At 63.3% G+C, this 13,866-nt stretch overlaps 4 protein-coding genes across 4 annotated transcripts; 3 read left to right on the top strand and 1 right to left on the bottom strand.

Annotated features, from left to right (window-relative positions):
* Positions 1-3,954: 3,954 nt before the first annotated feature.
* On the top strand, positions 3,955-6,215 carry APH1A (aph-1 homolog A, gamma-secretase subunit). The gene is made up of 7 exons (XM_059490332.1): positions 3,955-4,067; positions 4,335-4,493; positions 4,806-4,879; positions 4,979-5,101; positions 5,178-5,305; positions 5,524-5,647; positions 5,772-6,215. The coding sequence occupies exons 1-7, from the start codon at positions 3,955-3,957 to the stop codon at positions 5,834-5,836; spliced, it is 786 nt and encodes a 261-aa protein (XP_059346315.1). The 3' UTR covers positions 5,837-6,215.
* A 273-nt stretch (positions 6,216-6,488) lies between these two features.
* CA14 (carbonic anhydrase 14) lies at positions 6,489-9,591 on the bottom strand. Its single transcript, XM_059490052.1, has 11 exons — positions 9,540-9,591; positions 9,398-9,418; positions 8,512-8,691; positions 8,303-8,445; positions 7,723-7,818; positions 7,577-7,643; positions 7,352-7,509; positions 6,935-7,058; positions 6,824-6,844; positions 6,668-6,752; positions 6,489-6,564 (listed from the first exon to the last, which is right to left on the bottom strand). The coding sequence occupies exons 1-11, from the start codon at positions 9,589-9,591 to the stop codon at positions 6,489-6,491; spliced, it is 1,023 nt and encodes a 340-aa protein (XP_059346035.1).
* A 147-nt stretch (positions 9,592-9,738) lies between these two features.
* Positions 9,739-12,584, top strand: CIART (circadian associated repressor of transcription). Its single transcript, XM_059490051.1, has 6 exons — positions 9,739-9,751; positions 10,232-10,697; positions 11,161-11,450; positions 11,693-11,767; positions 11,853-11,931; positions 12,014-12,584. The coding sequence occupies exons 1-6, from the start codon at positions 9,739-9,741 to the stop codon at positions 12,255-12,257; spliced, it is 1,167 nt and encodes a 388-aa protein (XP_059346034.1). The 3' UTR covers positions 12,258-12,584.
* Positions 12,585-12,767: 183 nt separating this feature from the next.
* MRPS21 (mitochondrial ribosomal protein S21) lies at positions 12,768-13,766 on the top strand. The gene is made up of 3 exons (XM_059490397.1): positions 12,768-12,821; positions 13,036-13,120; positions 13,550-13,766. Exons 2-3 carry the CDS (start codon positions 13,038-13,040, stop codon positions 13,728-13,730), a joined length of 264 nt encoding a protein of 87 aa, XP_059346380.1. The 5' UTR covers positions 12,768-12,821; positions 13,036-13,037; the 3' UTR covers positions 13,731-13,766.
* The last annotated feature ends 100 nt before the right edge of the window (positions 13,767-13,866 follow it).

Below are 13,866 nucleotides of genomic sequence, written 5' to 3'. Positions count from 1 at the left end.
AAAACGCTGCCTGAGGCTGAACATTCCAGGCTGGGGCTGGAGCTCTGCAGCAGGGACACAGCACAGCCTCACACCTCGACCTGTCCCACTCCCACCCTGAGCTTTTGGGGAAATTTGGGCTGAAATTGGGACCTGGCCCCCATCCTGCTCCTTCCCACGCTCCTTTGGCAGGGCTCCAGCAGCCTTGAGCTCTGCAGGAGCTTTCCCAGAAAGTCACTCCTTATTTACACTGCAGTCCCACAAGAATAACAGAGAATAAAAGAGTTTCCAGCTGGGATTCCCCTCGCTGGTGTTTCGTGTTTAAATCTGTTCCTTTGGTGAAGGAGAAAATTGAAAAGAAAGGGGAAGAGCTGCAGTTTCTGGTTCCCCTCAGCTGGTGCTGCTCTGTGTCTCACCTTCCCAGAGATGGGGGAACTTTGTGCTCATCCCTAAGCAGCTCCAGGTTGGGGTTTTCCACCCTCAATTCCCTGATTCTGCTCTTCCCCGTCTCAAAGTGCCCACAGAACTCTCAGGAAATCCTGTTGGGTTTTTTTCTCCGTGTCTCCTAATAGCTCCCAGCTGGGGTTTGCAAACGGTTTGAACACAATGCGTGAAACGTTCACTATCCCACTGTTCTCCATGCAGAGGTTTTATGAAACTTTCAGTAATTTACATCGGGTTTTTTCCCTTTCTCCAAAAAAATCCCCCCAAGATCCTGCAGCCTCCAGATTCCCCCCTCTACTGCCCCGCAGCGTCCCGGGAGTGTGGGATAATAACAATACATTATTAATAATATAATCAAATAATCAAAGCAGCGAGCTAAAAATCAAACTGCCCTTAGAAAACCCTGGGAAAACTCGTGGAATTCTGATTTACCCGGCAAGGACTGAAGGACCAGGAGCACCGCGATGCAGAAATTCATCGTCCTCCGCTGGGTGCCGGCTGCGGGAGCGGCTCCGCTCCTGCTCCGCGGCACTTTCGGTCCCCGAGAAAGCAGGAAATGACTCGGGGGGGGCTGAGCCGAGCAAAGCTCCTCGGTACCGTGGGAAGGAACCCGTTCGTGCCGAAAAAACCTCCCCGGGTTGTGCCGAGCAGCCCCGGGCTGGGCGCTGGGCGCTGAGCGCGAGCCGTGCGCTGGAAGTTTCCCAGTTTCCCTCTCGCAGAGGCGTTTTCGGTCGGCTGAATCGCAAATCTTGGGAAGTTTTCCCCAAGGGGAGGGTCAGTGCCGCTGGATGAGTTCTCATACGGAGAGAGGATGGTTTTGATTATGTTCTAACGGAGCAGGGCTATAAATAGCGAATTCTTCAGGGAGAGAAGGCAGAGATGCTGACTGGGAGCCAGAGTGGCTCCCGACTTCCCGTAAAATCTTGGGGGATTTTTGTTGTTTTGGCTTCATTTCCCCTTCCCGTGCCTCAGTTTCTTTATCAGGAGGAAGAAACATGAACGGTCAAAGATTTATTTTATTTTATAGTGAGTTAAAACACCCTGGGGAGAAGGTGAGAGCAGAGCTCCTGTGAGGAGTGGGAGGCATCCAGGTGGAAATGGGTGCAGACCAGAGGAGGAAGGAAAAGGGGGAGAGGAAGAGACAGAGCTGTAAAATCAATATTTTGGTCACTCTTGAAGATGAAGGTTAGAAAGCCAAGAAAGAGCAAGATGAGCCTTGCATAGTACAGGAGGATTTCTCATTTGGGGTGCAGGGCCATGGAATCATGGTTGGGAGTGGCCTCAAAGCTCATCTTATCTCCTGTTAATTTTAAACCAAAGATTTCTGTAGATTTTAAGGATTCTAATCAGTGTTAAACCAAAATTCCCCAAAGCAGACTTTTTTTTTTTCTACCAGAGCGAACCCAACAGAAGAATTTTTCCAGCACATCCCAAATCTGGTTCCCAGCCCCCCTGTGCTCTGCAGAAGGAGCTTCCCCCATCTGTAGGGAGATGTTTGCCAAAGGGTTAAATGCCCAGGAATGCTGAGCAGGAAGTGAATCTCTTCAAATCCTCCTCCCCACAAGACCCTCCTCTCCCTCCTCCTCAAGAATAACAACGAAACTCAAAAAATCCCAAGCCAAGCAGAAATCTGAACTCGGTGTGAAGAATCCCAGCAGGGCTGGGGTCAGCAGCTCAGCCAGGAGGCACTGGGGGAGCAGGGAAGGGTTAAAATATCCTGGGATTAAAGGAATGGGGAGGGAAGGGGCGAGGAAGATCCCTGAGGATGGTTCTGGTTTATCAGATGGGGTTGAATGGACAAACCCTTGGCGTGGGAGCTGGATTCAGTGGGATTTGCTGGCTCAGGGCTGGGAATGACTCCAGAACTGGCTGTGATGGTCTAAGACTTGCAAAAATTGGGAAAACTTGGAGAATCCATGAAAAGAAAGGGGCCTGGATAAAATGTGCCATGAGGTACCAAAGGGGGGAAGCAGCTGCTCCTCCCTGGCTGGGACCAGCTGGAACCTCCAGCAGCATCCTGCATCCCAGGTGCAGCTCTGGAATTGTGTTTCTGGATGGAAAAGGAAACTGTCCTGTTTTCCTCCTGGTGTTTTTTTTTTTTTTCCTTTTTGCCTTTTTTCTTATTGATTCTTCACATCCGGCATCACAGAACAAACCCGTTGCAGCCACAGAAAGGAGGCAGACCCAAGGGGGCTTTTCCATCTCCCATCCCAAAACCTTGCTTCCTATTCCCCCAAATCCCTATTTTGCTTTATATTTCTACTTTTATGTCTTTATTTTTTAATCATGAAAAGATTTTTTTTTTTTTTGGCCAAAATTCAACACAACAACAGAGCAGCGAGGGAGGCACACCTTTCCTGAGGGAAAACTCAACGTGTGAACCAAACCAGAGGGAAAAAGGAAGGGAAAGGAGACAAAAAGAAGGAAGAAGGAGGCTCCTGGTCCTTGCTGTGCTGAGGGGGCTCCATCCCAGCGATGCTCTGGGCACCCCGAGCCTGGTGCTGTGCAGGGGGGTCAGACCAAGGAGGAAGGGGCAGCTGAAGTCAGCAGGGCTCGGATGTGCTGTGTCATTTCCCAGCTTTAATAGGCGGAAGCGAAACAAGGAGGGAAATTAATCCAAGGCAGGCAGTGACTCTGATTCTCCCCTGAACAATGCCTCGTGCCCAGGAGATGGCATTCGCAGGATTCCTGCGGAAGAGGCTGCAGGGGACATTGTTTGGAGTTTTCCTCACAGGAGACGTGAAGATGGATGAAAAATCTTCATTTTCAGTGCCCAGCACTCCCCATGGCACCGTCAGTCCAGAGGGAGGTGGAATAATCTGGAGGGAGGGGCTTTGGAGCCGTCCAGGCTGTGCTTGCTGGCTGATGGAATTTTTTTAGTCTAAATAAAGTTTTCCTGCTCTTCCCAGCTCCTCTGTAAACAGCAGCAGCGTGGGGGTGGGGGACAGAATCAGGATGGGAGATGTGAGGGGCTTGGAATAGGGAAAAAATATAAAGAGGGAAGGGAAGGGAAGGGAAGGGAAGGGAAGGGAAGGGAAGGGAAGGGAAGGGAAGGGAAGGGAAGGGAAGGGAAGGGAAGGGAAGGGAAGGGAAGGGAAGGGAAGGGAAGGGAAGGGAGAAGAGAAGAGAAGAGAAGAGAAGAGAAGAGAAGAGAAGAGAAGAGAAGAGAAGAGAAGAGAAGAGAAGAGAAGAGAAGAGAAGAGAAGAGAAGAGAAGAGAAGAGAAGAGAAGAGAAGAGAAGAGAAGAGAAGAGAAGAGAAGAGAAGAGAAGAGAAGAGAAGAGAAGAGAAGAGAAGAGAAGAGAAGAGATCCTGGGGACAGGTGACCCTGCAGGTGACCTTGCGGACAGGTGAACCTTCAGATGAACCTTCAGGTGACCCTGCGCACAAGTGGCTCCGGGCCCAGGCCGTGCCAGGTGTCCGCTTGTGTCCCCCCCGTCCCTTTGTGTCCCCCCCCGTCCCGGGACTGGTCCTACCCCCCCATGGCGCTGTCGGGTCCTCCGGGCCGCCAGGGGGCGCTGTCGGTGCCGCCATGGCCGCCGCGGTGCTGCTGGGCTGCGCCGCCATCGCGCTCGGGCCCGCGGCCGCGCTCGTGCTGCTCACGGTGGCGGCGGAGCCGCTGCTGCTCATCGTGCTGCTGGCGGGGTGAGCGGCGCCGGGGTCCGTGAGGCCCTTGGGGGGTGCTCTGGGACGGCTCCGGGGGACACCGGGGCTGGTGCTGCCCGCGGCGGCTGAGGGAGCTGTGGCGGAGTGAGGAACCCTGGGATGAGGGGACAGCTCAGGGGAGATTGGGAGCAGCGCTGAGGGCGCTGCGGGTCCCGGTACCCAGCGGCTTGGCCCGGTGCCGGTACCGGGTGGCTCGGCCTGGTGCCGGCGGCCGCGGTGCCATCCCGGTGTCCCGTTTGTCCCCAGGGCGTTTTTCTGGCTGCTGTCGCTGCTGGCGGCCTCGCTGCTCTGGTCCGTGTGGGTGCGGCTCAGCGGGCGGGAGGACGCGGCGCTGCTGCCGCTCGGAGCCGCCGCCGCGGTGCTGCTGCAGGAGCTCTGCCGCTTCGCCTGCTTCAAAATGCTCAAGTGAGAGCAGCCCGGGGCTGTTCCGGGGGCTGTACCGGGGGCTGGGGTGTCCCCGGGCTTGGGGAAGCCAGAGCAGATTTGGGGCTCGGTGTCCTGAGGAACCCCACAAAGTGTTTTCCTTGTTAAACCCCGGGAAGGAGCCGAGCATCTCCTCGGGATGGGGCTCATGATCTCCCTGACGTGGGGCTCACATTCTCCCTGGGATGGCGCTCTCTCGGATGGATCTCATGCTCTCCCTTCCCTTCTCCCTGGATTGGAGCTCACGCTCTCCCTGGGCTGGAGCTCACTCTCTTTGTCTCTCTGGTGGGGCAGGAAAGCCGATGCAGGGCTGGCCACCCTCAGCAAGGACGGGCGCTCCCCGCTCTCCCTGCGGCGCACGGCTTACGGTGAGCAGAGCCCTGGCTGCTCCATCCACCTCTCCTGCCCTTCCCTGAGCCCTCCGAGGGCTGTGGGGGCTCTCCTGACCCCCGGCTCCCCCTCCACAGTGTCTGGGCTCTCCTTTGGCACCATCAGCGGCCTCTTCTCCATCACCAACATCCTGGCGGACTCTGCGGGGCCGGGCACTGTTGGGATCCATGGGGACTCCCCGTACTTCTTCATCACCTCTGGTGAGGCTGAGGCCGTGGCACAGAGGAGGAAGAGGAGGAGGAGGAAGGCTCTGAGGCTCTGTGTGTCTCCCCACAGCCTTCCTCACCATGGCCTCGGTTCTGCTCCACACCTTTTGGGGCATCATCTTCTTCGATGCCTGTGAGCGGCGCCGCGCCGGGGGCCTGGGGCTGGTGGTGGGCAGCCACCTGCTCACCTCGGGGCTGGTGAGTCCTGGGGGGCACAGGAACCCCCACCCGCTGCCCCTCACTCCCTGCTTGGGGCTGTGGGGGGAGTTACACCCCCAGGCGCCCCCAGCTCCTTGGGGATGTGAAGGATTTGGGGGCCACACGGGGGATTTGGGGGCACACAGCTCAGCAGGGATTTGAGTCAGGTTTCCACCTTGGAGGGCTCAGGAGGGTGTGACCTCTCTCTGTGTCCCCAGACCTTCCTGAACCCGTGGTACGAGGCCAGCCTGGGCCCCATCCTCATCCTCACGCTCTGCACTGGCCTCTGGGCCTTCAGCACCGCCGGTGGCTCCTTCCACAACGTCCTCAAGTGCCTCTCATGTAAGGGGGAGTGGGGTGTCACTTTTGGGGGCTGCTGGGATGGGGCTGGATGAGTCTTGTTGAATGGGGGCTGCCACAAACCCCTAAATCACCCCCAAATTCACAAATGCCCCTTTTCCCCCAGGTAAGCAGGAGCCTGAGGGCCAGGCCATGCTCTACTCAGCGCTGCAGGTGCCTCCTGAGGGCTGAGGGAGCCGAGGCGCCACAGCCAGACCCTCCTGTGAAAGCCTTCACCCCTCCTGCTCCGGCGGAATTTGTGTCTGCCCAGTTCCTGGGGGCCTTTGGGGTCTGACTGGTGCTCCTGGGGAATTTGGGGTCTGACCACCACCCTCTTCCCTTTGCTCCCAGATTCTCTAAACTCCTTTCCCTCAGTTTGAGCCTGGGGAAGGCCAGGGTGGGCCAGATGCCTTGGGGGGAGTCAGGACCCCCCCATTTCCCTGTGTTTGTCACTTTGGGGGTGTCCCCACCCCTGGTGATGCTCTGGGCGTGGGGGACACCAGGACTGGGATGCTCTGCCCTTCTCACCCCTGTTCAGTCCCAGGGGGGTAAATTATTTTTTTAATTAAGAGTAAAACCCTTTTACAAAAACACGGGGTCACTGTGGCTGCTGGGGAGAAGGGGAGGGAGGAGAAGGGGTCGCTCCCCCTCTTGTGCTCTGCTCCAGCCCTGGGGGGCACCTGGAGTGTCCTGGTTTTTTGGGGGTGATGGGATCCAGACCAAAGCCCCTCAAAGGCGCTGGTTCCCACCTCACAAAGAACCACCAGGAGGGGGAAAGGGCTTTATTTGCCTTGGGGCTGGGGGATGGCCTGGGTTGGCTCCTCCCAGCCCGGCCCGGCCCCGGTCAGGGCTCAGCGGGAGTGGGCGAGCTCCGGGGGGAGGATTTGAACACCACGTCCTGTGCCCGCTCCCTCCTCGCCCTGCAGGGGTAAAATCAGCATGAGGTGGGGGGGGGGTCTCTACACAGAGCTCGGGGCTCCCCCAGCTCTGGGGGTCCCTCTGAGGGCTCTGGGGGGCCCTCACCGCATCCTCTTGGCCCCAAAGTGGACGGCGAGGAAGAGGCCGGCGCAGCAGGCGATGGTGCCGAAGGTGATGGCGATGATTGCACCTGTGTGACACCCAGAGGGGTCAGGGGGGTCCCGTGTGATCCCCCCCAGCCCAACATCCCACCTGGAATACCTGTGGAATATCCCTGTGGCCCTGCAAGGGAAAAACCGGGCTCAGGGCCAGTTCCCGGGGCTCCAGGAGCCGCCTGAGGGGTGCAGGGACCCTTCCCACCCCTCCGCTCACCCCCGGCGAAGGACGAGAGCACCGAGCGCGCGTTCAGCTCCTGCGGGGCTCGGAAATTGTTCACCAGGAGCTGCGGCTCCTCCTGCTCCTTCGTGCAGTAAAGGCTTCCCTGGAGCTGCTCCAGCTGGAAGGGAAGAGAAGGAAAAGGGGAAAGGAAAAGAAAAGGAGAAAGGAAAAGGAAAGGAGAAAGGAAAGGAAAGGAAAGGAAAGGAAAGGAAAGGAAAGGAAAGGAAAGGAAAGGAAAGGAAAGGAAAGGAAAGGAAAGGAAAGGAAAGGAAAGGAAAGGAAAGGGAAAGGAAAGGAAAAAGGAAAGGAAAGGAAAAAGGAAAGGAGAAAGGAAAGGAATAAGGAATAAGGAGCAGCACTGGGGGGGCTCTTCCCCCAAACGCGGGGGTCTCCCCGCAGAGCGGCTCCTACCTGGGCGCGGCTGATGCGCACGGGCTGCGGGAGGACGTTCCAGAGGACGCTCTGCGAGCAGGGCGGGGTGGTCAGGGAGCCGTTGTAGCGGTAGTAGCGCTCCAGCCGCTCGGGCAGCAGCTCCCGGATGCTGAACGAGGGGATGTCCACCGTCTGCCCTGTTGGGGGGAGCGATTTGGGGCGTGCCGGGAGCGGGATTTGGGGTTCCGCCCTCCCTCTCCTCACCTGCGTGGCGGATGCTGCCGAGATGCCTCAGGATGTTGTCATAGGCGGGGTGGGGGTCGTCTCCGAGCTGGGGAGTGAGGAGGGGTCAGCGAGGGGCCGGGGAAGCGCGGGTGGGTGGGTGGGGGGCGTGGGTGTGGGGTCCGCACCTCCAGCAGGACGCCGAGCACGGCCAGCCCGCCCGGCTGCTGCTGAGCCGCGCTGGCGTCGGCGAAACGCTCGGAGTCAAAGTGCACCACGTGCATCTGCGGCACGGGGGGGACACCGTGAGACCCCCACCCTGACAGCCCAACCCCTGTGAGCCCCCTCACCCTGCCAGCCCAACCCCCTGAGCCAGCCCAACCCCCTGAGCCCCCCACCCGGCCACCGCAGCCCCTGCCCCGGCTCCCACCCCGCACTGCCCGGACCCGCTCCCACTCCCGTTTCCCACCCTTCTTTCTGCCCCCCATCCCCTCCCCAGGACCCCTTTCCACATCCCCGGACCCATTTCCCTCCCCAGGACCCCTTTCCACATCCCCGCACCCATTTCCCTCCCCAGGACCCCTTTTCCATTCCACGCAGCGAATTCCCGCAGTGCAAACCCAATTTCCACACCGTTCCCACACCGACACCCCTCCCCACAACCACTTCCCACACAATTCCCACGCCGCTTCCCGACCCCAAACCGGCTCCATCCCCATTTCCCGCCCCCAGACCCGTTTCTGGCGCTGTTCCCGGTACTCCCGGTACCTCGGCGGGGGCCCGGCGCCCGTCCAGCAGGTGCTCGGCTCCGGCGGCGCTGCCGGGCCGGCCCCAGTGGAAGTGGAGCTGAACGGCCGCGAAGGTTCGGGGCAGCCCCCGGAGCCGCAGGGACGGCGGCAGCGCCAGCACGGCTGTGGGACACCGGGATCAGCGGGGCCGGGACACCGGGAAGGGCCCGGTGCTCCCCCGGCGCTCACCGGTGTGCCCGTTGTTGGCGAGGCTCAGCTGCGGGCTCTCGGGGCGCTCGTAGCCCTCGGGCAGCAGCGGCGGCAGGGACGGGTCGTGCTGTGCCCGCGATGTCGCGATATCGATGGGGGACTGAGCGCGGCCCCCGCACTCCGGGTGCGCCTCGTGCCAGTGCTGCTGCCCGTGCGGACCTGGGGGGCACCGGAATCTCTGGGGACCCCCCCATCTTCACGCCGCGACCCCAAACGCCCTCGGTGGCCCCGAACCGGGACGCCGGTGACGTTCCCGAGGGCCTCGTTAATCTGTCGGGGACATTTTTTCCAGGCGGGAGAGCGGGGACAAAGCCGAGCCCGCGGAGCCGGGGGGGCACCCATGGGTCCCCCCGGGATGGGGCTTAGCGGGATTTGGCCGGGGCCGGATCCTAATTGGATTTGGCAGCAGGAACCTTATGTAAAGGAGCACAAAGGGACCATTGGAGCGAGGGGGGCAAAGGAGGAGGGAAAATGGGGGGCTGCACCCATTCACCCCCGCCGGGCCCAGGGGAACCAGGTGGGTGCCCATGGGGGGGCACAGATGTATAGGGGGGAGCAAGGGCGTGATCTGCCCATCTCCTTCCCATTTGGGGGGTCCTGGATGGCTGGGGACATATTTGGGGGGGCCCAGGGGTGAGTAAAGGGGTGATCTGCCCATCTCCTTTCCATTTGGGGGGTCCCAGATGTCTGGGGACATGTTTGGGGTACCCAGGGGGAGATCTGCCCATCTCCTTCCCATTTGGGGGACCCAAATCAAGGGGGGCTGTCACCCATCCACCTCCCCACTTTCTGGGGAGCCCCTCAGCTCACGGGGGTTTTGGGGTGTGGGGATAAATGAGGGGTCCCTGAGCGGGGCCCCACTCACCCTCATACGTCCAGTGGGGACCTGCTGGGGAGAGTGGAGGATTTGGGGTGGGGGCTCGGCTGAGCCTCCTGGCCCCACATGGGGGCACCTGAGGGGGGCTGGGGGTGCACCCCAAGGTGGGATCTGTGGGGGGGGGACTCACCAGCGGACAGGGCGGGGGCCAGGCCCCCCAGGAGCAGCAGCACCCTCAGCATGGCGGGGGGCAAGGGGGGCCGGGAGCCACCGGGCCGGCCCTAAATACCCACCCGGGGGGACGGGCCCCCCCGGGGGGACGGGGAGGGCAGGAGGGGCCTCGCCCGGGGTGTCGGGGTGAGGGGAGGCTGGGGATGGGGCGGCGAGCGATGCAAATGTGGGGTGAGGGCTTTGTAGGACTGGGATTTTGGGGTGAGCGGTTTGGAGTACTGGGTTTTGTGGCGTTAGGAGTTTAACGGATTGAGGTTTATGGGGCTCTGGGGGTTTGGGGGCCCCTGGACCTTGTGCGGGGTCGTGGGGAGGGGTGTCGGGGTCACCGTGAGCCTCCTGCGGGAAGAGCCGGGCTGGGGGCTCTGGATCTGGGAAAGATTTTGGGGGGAAGATTTTGGGGGGCTCGGGGGGAGCCCCGAGCAAACCCCGCACGCTGTCCCAGGCCACGCCCCTCTCTTAGAAGCCCCGCCCATCTGCTGGAAGCCCCGCCCCGAGGGCGTTCCCCACGGACACAAGCGTGACGTCACAATGGACCCCCGCCCCCACGTGGGGGCCCACGCGCCGTCCCGCCCGGTTATGTAACGGAAAGGGGCGGGGCCGCCACGCCCATTGGCCGAGCAGCGCCGCCGGGACCGCCGCCCATTGGCTGAGGGAACGGGGGCGGTGTCCGGCGCCGCGTGCCCCGAATCGCCGCGCAGAAGGGCGTGGCCAGAGCCCCGCCCTCCGGCCAATCAGCGCCGGGCTGCGACAGCGAGCCAATAGTAAAAAAGGGGCGGGGCCTCCCTGGGCGCGGTGGCCAATGGGATCGGGGCGGGGCGGGGCCCGGCCGGAGGCACGTGCGGCCGCGCACGTGTCCGCGTGGGGCCGCCGCGGGCGGGGCGGGACCGGCACCGGGACACAGAGACCGGGACACCGGAACAGCGGCACCGGCACGGGGACACCGGCACGGCCACCGCCGAACCTGCCCGGGGACACCGACAGCGGCCGGGAAACGGGGACAGCGGCACCGGCAACGGGACACTGATACCGGAACGGTGATACCGGCGCCGGGGCAGGGACGGGAACAGCGACACCGAGACAGGGACAGCGGCACCACCGCAGGTGCAGGCGGGAGCAGGTGGGACCCGGGGTGACCGGGGCTGGGGGGGAGGTCCTGGGGGTCCCATCACGGGTGGGGGCTCCTGCAGGGGGATCTCGGTCCTGGGGAGGGGGCGGCAGGGGACGGAGGCGGGGGAGCTGTTTGGGGGTCCCGGTATCGGGAGGTCCCGGGGTTGGGGGGTTGTTGTATTGAGGGGAGAGGGGCTGGTCCCGGGGCTTGGGGTGGTCCTGGGATGTCCCTGGGGCTGGGGGTGGTCCTGGAGGGTATTTTTGGGTCTGGGGGGTGTCGTGGGTGAAGGGTCCCAGTGCCACCTGGGTCCCTGCACCCCCACCCTGCTCAGGAGATGCCCGATCTGCTCCCCCGTGCGAGGCAGCGCTGGGGCTGTGGGGATGACACCCCCACGGGAGAACAAGGCAGTTCTTTCCTCGCCTTCCATTTTTGTCCGATATCCCCCCGGTGTTTCCCTCCCTCCGTCGCCCAGGCAGCCTCGGCTGGAGCTGAACGCAGCGAGAGGCTCCCCTGGGGGGGCCAACCCCGCCATGGAGCCCCCTGCCCGCGCCTGCTCCTGCGGCTCCCCCGCCTCTGACAGCGGGGCCGAGGCCGAGAGCTGCCCCGGAGCCCCCCCAAAGCCGAGCGGAGGCCGCAAGCGCCCGGGGGGGCTGGAGCGGGGGAGCCCGAATCGCCGCCGTCCCCGCGCGGGGGGAAGCGCCCGCGGAAAGGGGAGGGCGGGGATGTCCCTCCCAGCGATGGCGATCGACTCTTTGCCAAAAGGTGAGGTTCTGGCACAAAAAAATGAGGCTTTGGCACAAAACAAAGTGGCACCCTAAAAATGGGAGGTGGGGGGGAGGGCTTGGTCCCATAAAAAAAAGCTGGGCCTGCCTCAGTTTCCTCACCTGAAATGGGTGGGTGGGGAAACTGAGGCAGGATTTTGGGGGTGAGGGGTACACGAGCCCCCTTCCCATTGCGGGTGCAGCGCAGTCACCTCCTCCTCCTCCTCCTCCCTGTCCTGGCAGTGCCGGGAGCTCCGGGGCTTCATCCGGCCGCTGGCGGAGCTGCTGGAGGGCTGCGGCGGGGCCGATACGACAGAGGTGGGTGCCCCCCACACCCTCATCCACCCCCCCAGACCCCTCTTTTCCCTTTGGGGAGAATTCACCCAATTTCGGGCCTCCCCAGGGCTGAGCAGCTTCCAGCAGAGCGTGGCCATGGACCGGCTCCAGCGGATCATTGGGGTGCTGCAGAAGCCAGAAATGGGGTGAGTGTCCCCGGTGACCCCGTGGGGCGGGCACGGGGGTGTCCCCGCTCCGCAGAGCGTGACCGGAGCTCTCTCCCCGCAGTGCTCGCTACCTGGGGACGCTGCTGCAGGTGGAGGCCATGCTGCGCCTCTGGTTCCCCCACGTCGCCCCCAAACCCGCGCTGGACTCGGCTCCTCCCGCGGCTCCCCCGCGCCGCCGCCCTCCCGCCGGTGCCGCCGGGGCTCCCCGGTGCCGCCGCCTGCCCGGGAGCTCCCGCTCGGCGGCGCCGCGGGGGCCGTTCCAGCAGCGGGGAGCCCCCGAGTCCCCCCCGGCGCCGGACGTGTGACGCCCCCCCCGGCTCGGGGGGGGGAGATCTCGTCTACATTTCTTGGTTTTGCCTTTTTTTTTTGATTTATTTTTTACCGGTGGTCAGTGAGACCCGCGGGCGGGCGGGACTGACCGGGGGAGGCACCGAACCCCCGCCAGAAGCCCCAACCGCGGGGCGGCCGCGTGCCTTGGCCGGAGCGGAGCCCCCTCCCCGCGGGGACCGGGCCCTCCCGGGCTTGTGCCTTCCCCCGGCGGCTGGGGGGGAACGTGGGGACCCCCCCGAGTGGGGAGGGCCCGGAGCCGGCCCTGCTGGAAGCAATAAATGCCGCGGGAGCGGCCGGGGCCAGCCGGTGTCGTGTCCTCTGTGCTCGGTGGGCGGGGGGCGCGTTCCTATCCCGGGGGGCCTCAGAGCCGGTCCCGGTCCTTGGTGCCCCTCTGTCCCCTCCGCTTGGGACCCCGGGAGGCCCCGCCGGTCCCGGCTCTGCCCGCCGGAAGTCCCGGTAGTAGCGGAAATCCCTCCCAACGGAAATTCCGCCTTTAGCCGCTTCCGGTACCGGCGCGGAGCGGCCGCGGCTTCACCGGGGTCAGTCGGGACCGGGACCCTACCGGGAGCGGGTAGAGGCCGCTTGTGGGGCGGGGGGTCCTTGCCGTGTTCCCTTCGGGCTCCCTTGGGCCCCTCGGTGTCCCCGGGAGCGGGGCGGGAAGCACCGGCCCCTCTCTGTACCCGGGGCGCGGGGAGGAGGGAGCGGCTCCCCCGAGCCCCGGGACCGCCCGGTTCCACCGCCCCCATCCCACAGCCATGGCGAACCACCTGCGCTTCGTGGGCCGCACGGTGATGGTGCAGAACGGGAACGTGGAGGCGGCGTACGGCGTCCTCAACAGGTGAGCACCGGGGGGAACTCCGGAGGGGCTGCAATTCCTTCATGCACTGGGTCAGAACCAGAATTTCTGGAGCAGAAAGTGACGGGAGGGCTTTTCGCATGAGCTGCACATCCTGCCGACTGCTGGGATTGGGCGTTAAGCAGTGAACTAAAGGAATATTCCTCGGGAAGCGCAGGAGGAGGCGCTGCCGTCACTGAGCTTTCTGCTCACAGACCTTCGTAGATCCCACCTTAAACTGAGCTCGGGGGGTTCCTTCCCCTCGCTCCCCTCATGGACGGACGGTGAGGAGAAGGCACTGAGGGTCCGCACGGTGACCGGGCCGAGGGGTCCGCACCGGGACCGGGCCGTGCCCAGGGCTGGCAGCGTGGGCTGGCTCATCCCGGATCCTTCCCTGCCGCTGTCACCGCTGCTTTCTCTCCCCTCCCGCAGGATCCTGGTGCAGGACGGCGTGGCCGACGCGGTGCGGCGCTCCCGCTACTACGAGAAGCCGACCCGGGCGCGGCGGCGGCGGGCGTTCGAGGCGTGCCGCCGGGTGTACTGCGCCGAGATGGCGCGCAAGATCGCCTTCCTGGCCAGGAGCGCCCGCCAGGACCCGTGGCCGGGCTGCTGAGGGGGTCCTGCCCCAATAAAAACCGTGTCGCTTTAATTGTTTTAATTGAGTTTGGTTAATGAGGGCGTGAGGGGAAGGGGGCGTGGTCGATGGGCGGGGCTGAGCGCGCGCGCCTCTCGGAGGTCCCGCCTTCCCG

Source organism: Ammospiza nelsoni, chromosome 28 (genome assembly GCF_027579445.1).
Source record: "Ammospiza nelsoni isolate bAmmNel1 chromosome 28, bAmmNel1.pri, whole genome shotgun sequence".
NCBI classification, from domain to species: Eukaryota; Metazoa; Chordata; class Aves; order Passeriformes; family Passerellidae; genus Ammospiza; species Ammospiza nelsoni.
This window is presented reverse-complemented; position numbering and strand designations above follow the sequence as displayed.

Excerpts from the sequence above, each read along its gene's own strand:
- APH1A (XM_059490332.1), top strand. The coding sequence starts at position 3,955 with ATGGCCGCCGCGGTGCTGCTGGGCTGCGCCGCCATCGCGCTCGGGCCC. Across the intron at positions 4,068-4,334 it reads CTCATCGTGCTGCTGGCGGG|GGCGTTTTTCTGGCTGCTGT; the intron begins GTGAGCGGCGCC and ends GTTTGTCCCCAG. Across the intron at positions 5,306-5,523 it reads ACCTGCTCACCTCGGGGCTG|ACCTTCCTGAACCCGTGGTA; the intron begins GTGAGTCCTGGG and ends CTGTGTCCCCAG.
- CIART (XM_059490051.1), top strand. Across the intron at positions 11,451-11,692 it reads GATCGACTCTTTGCCAAAAG|TGCCGGGAGCTCCGGGGCTT; the intron begins GTGAGGTTCTGG and ends CTGTCCTGGCAG. Across the intron at positions 11,768-11,852 it reads GCGGGGCCGATACGACAGAG|GGCTGAGCAGCTTCCAGCAG; the intron begins GTGGGTGCCCCC and ends GGGCCTCCCCAG.
- CA14 (XM_059490052.1), bottom strand. The coding sequence starts at position 9,591 with ATGCTGAGGGTGCTGCTGCTCCTGGGGGGCCTGGCCCCCGCCCTGTCC. Across the intron at positions 8,692-9,397 it reads TCCCCACTGGACGTATGAGG|GTCCGCACGGGCAGCAGCAC; the intron begins GTGAGTGGGGCC and ends GGTGCCCCCCAG. Across the intron at positions 7,510-7,576 it reads CGGCAGCATCCGCCACGCAG|GGCAGACGGTGGACATCCCC; the intron begins GTGAGGAGAGGG and ends TCCCCCCAACAG.
- MRPS21 (XM_059490397.1), top strand. The coding sequence starts at position 13,038 with ATGGCGAACCACCTGCGCTTCGTGGGCCGCACGGTGATGGTGCAGAAC. Across the intron at positions 13,121-13,549 it reads GCGTACGGCGTCCTCAACAG|GATCCTGGTGCAGGACGGCG; the intron begins GTGAGCACCGGG and ends CCCCTCCCGCAG.